The sequence below is a fragment of the Aphanomyces invadans genome (assembly GCF_000520115.1).
Source record: "Aphanomyces invadans strain NJM9701 unplaced genomic scaffold supercont1.61, whole genome shotgun sequence".
NCBI lineage: Eukaryota > Oomycota > Saprolegniomycetes > Saprolegniales > Verrucalvaceae > Aphanomyces > Aphanomyces invadans.
Window position 1 is genome coordinate 29,530 of NW_008580206.1, and position 3,218 is coordinate 32,747.

The 3,218-nt window shown below is 56.8% G+C and overlaps 1 protein-coding gene across 1 annotated transcript in view; it reads left to right on the forward strand.

Annotated features, from left to right (window-relative positions):
* The first annotated feature begins 1,608 nt into the window (after positions 1-1,608).
* H310_14085 (hypothetical protein) overlaps positions 1,609-3,218 on the forward strand; it is a 3,307-nt gene continuing 1,697 nt past the window's right edge. The window contains exon 1 of the mRNA XM_008881823.1: positions 1,609-2,162. Within this exon, the coding sequence (XP_008880045.1) occupies positions 1,797-2,162 (366 nt within the window). The 5' untranslated portion in view covers positions 1,609-1,796. The remainder of the gene's footprint in view (positions 2,163-3,218) is intronic.

Below are 3,218 nucleotides of genomic sequence, written 5' to 3' on the forward strand. Positions count from 1 at the left end.
GTCGAAAACCCCCATCGTCGATCGCAGGACCGCGATGGACACGACCCTGTCGGGGCATTGGAAGAGCAACTCATCGGCAGTGTGCCAGAGATGAGGTCAACACGTCCATTCATGAGGGATAAGCGACTGCGAAAGACGCGCGCAACTCCTCGTCCATTGGACTGGGGTACAAGATCATGCAGCTCGTGGTGGACACATGGGATGTACTTCATGACGTGGATCACGCACCATACGTACTGCCGCCGCATGTTCGACCACTTCGGGCTACCGTCACCCGAGCCGATGCTGCCAAACGATTCCATCGACACGGCGGCTGTGGAGACGAGGGGCAGCATGTGGTTCAATAGGCGCGCTGGCACGATTCCCAGCAGACCGCCGTCCGCGTGCATCGAGCGTCCATGTGCGCACTCGATGGAATCTGTCCCATGCATTCGCAGGCAAGGAAACGTTGGTCGTTCTCTGAGCGCGTCGCGTCGAAGGGATGGAGAGCACGACTCGGCACGAGGACATTCGGCCAGATGAAACATTGTGCAGGGACTCCCACGATGCTGATCGTATTTTGCCGTCGTGTTACAAGGTCAAATGGCAAAAGAGCGATCGCGGTCGCAGAGCGTGGTGCATGCCCACGGTTCGACTCTCGATACCATTCTACGTTGCTCATGCGACTTGAGAAAGCTGTGTCAAGTGTGAATGCATGGACGGAAATACGATGGCATTTTACTAAATATTCCGTCACCAGCGCCACGCGGGATGCTCGGAATGGGTGGTGACGAGATCATCTGAATCGAACTTCACATGAACACGTCGTCGTCGACTGTTACAAGGCAGGCCGAAGGAAGTCGTTGCTGAGCTTGTCGAGCAAAAACGACAGGTACGACTCGTCGTCGGTGGAGATGCCGTGCAACGTGCTGTAGAAATAACGTACTGATACAGCCACAAACACGACCAAAAGCGCGTTGGCTCTATCCATCACAATATTCCAGCACATGGATGCGAGCCATGTTGACCAGGAGCTAGTCGCTGCCGATGGAGGGGCAGTCGGGGCACATCCAGCTGTGGACTCGACAATGGCTGCGATGGATGACGATTGTCGTCGGGCAACCACTTGCATCGAACTGTTGGGGCGATACTTGCGGTAGCTGAGATGTCGATCGATAGGAAGTCGCTCCAGAGTGACTAGTGGTGATGATAGTTGCACGGTATCGTCGGGAATGGTAGCAAGAGCGGCATTGGTCAAAGCGGAGCGTGGGGCGTGGCTTGGCGGCCTTGTTGTTCGCGCAGCAGCAGCATGCTGCGATGTGTATGGTACTTGTGGACGGATAGAAGTGAGTGCCAGGATACGTCTGGTGACCCACAATGCGACAAAGACCGCGCAAAGCGCTGCTGCGACGTCCATCGGCAGCGGCGACGTCTTGTCCGCCATGGCGAATGCCACAATGCAAGAAACCATCGCAAGACGGTTTCCATTTTCTTCGGTTGGTACGTTTTGATTGGCTGCTATTGACGACCTTTGATTGGCTCGTTTTCCTTGTGGACGACGTGGGGGTGAATGTAGGGCATGGCACCCTCCGTGGATGCGCCAGCAAAGCCAGAGCCGTTCCCTCTTCGAGCTCGCGACCGTAGCAGTGTGCGCATCGCTGGCCGTCAACCATCAGCACGGGATGTCGGCGATGCTGCCCTCCTTCGGCGTGAAACGGTTTAACACCAGAAATAGGGGCCAATGGCAGACGTGTATTTCGATGCATTTTTACCTGTGACGATCCATCGCGCCCCGACGCTGTACTTGTACTTGAACGATGCCGCCGAAGACGGTGGACGAAGGCGTCGCCAAATTGGAGCGCAAGATCCGAAAACGAGGCTACATGCGAAAGTTCATGCAGGCCTACCGGAACAGAGAACGAAGTGAAGTAGAGGCGCTCAAGCTGCAAGTGGAAGCGCTCGAGCACGAACTGGCCACACGCCTCGTCAAGAGGACACCACCCACCGATCCTGACAACACGCGATGGCCGCTGGCCCTGCCGTGGAAAGAAGTCGCGGCGGCCATGCACGCGATGTGTGAAGATGCTCATTCGAAACAACGAGCGCTGCAGTACAAATCTGAGGAAGCGGAAGCTGTACGACGCGACTTGCAAGAGTGGGTCGCGTCCTTCCACAACCCCACGGTTCGACTCTCGACACCATTCTATGCCTTGCGATTTACGCAATTGTGCTTGCCAGGCGTCGCTGAGCAGTTGGAGCCGCACGTGGAGGGATGTGACGCTCTTGGCGCATCCTCGCTCGCGACAGCTCGGGAAGGAGTGGATCACGCAGCACATGTACCACAACTCATCCCGGATCTTTCGGCAGCAGGAGTGCCCACCCACGCACTACAGCATCATCGACAATAGCTGGGACATTGACTTTTCGTCCGGCGAATGCTATTACATCGTTGAGAGGGGCCACGTCGACTGGAACATGCCGCTCGAGAACGTTCAATCCATGTTTCGGAACCACTTGTGCTCCATGTTTACGCTGGATGCGTTCTGCCCCCTTACTGCCAAAGTACGCTTCCTCCTGGCACAGCGCTGCTGACCATTTCTTTCCCAGACATTGACGGAAGCGACCGGCAACACGGTGCTCCATCGCCTCGTTATGCCAAACGGGGACGACGCTGCCCCCAAGCAGTATGTGAATCTCCTCGGCGCTGAATTCAACGAACCCGACAATCGGACGGTCGTCGTGGTGACACAAATTCAGGATGACGAAGCGGCAACCCGCTACGCATCGTCGCTACCCCAGCGCAGCCGCATGACTTGGTACGCCGCGGTTCTTGAGTGGATGATGCAAGCTTTGTAGGGTCGAGCTGCATGGGGAGGCGCCGAATCGAACCCGGGGACGCTATGTATCGATCGTGTCGCAGCAGTTCACAAAGGCTGGTGGGTTCATCTCGATGGTGGACGAAGCGCGGGCGTGGGGCCACGATTTGACCAAGGTCAACGAGTGGGAACAGGACGACCTGTTCTTGAGGCTTCATCGCATTCGCAACGAGGGCCTCAAGTCGTCCAGACAGCAATGGTACAGTTCGATCATCAACCATGAACTAGCCCACTGCCACGGCATCTGAGGCGCCATCAAGGCAGAGGCCTCGGACGAAGGAAGACTGCCTTCACAGTGAATGAAACCACACACGTTTCCGACGACGAAACCAGCATGGGGATGCAACCGACCGGCCGTCCACG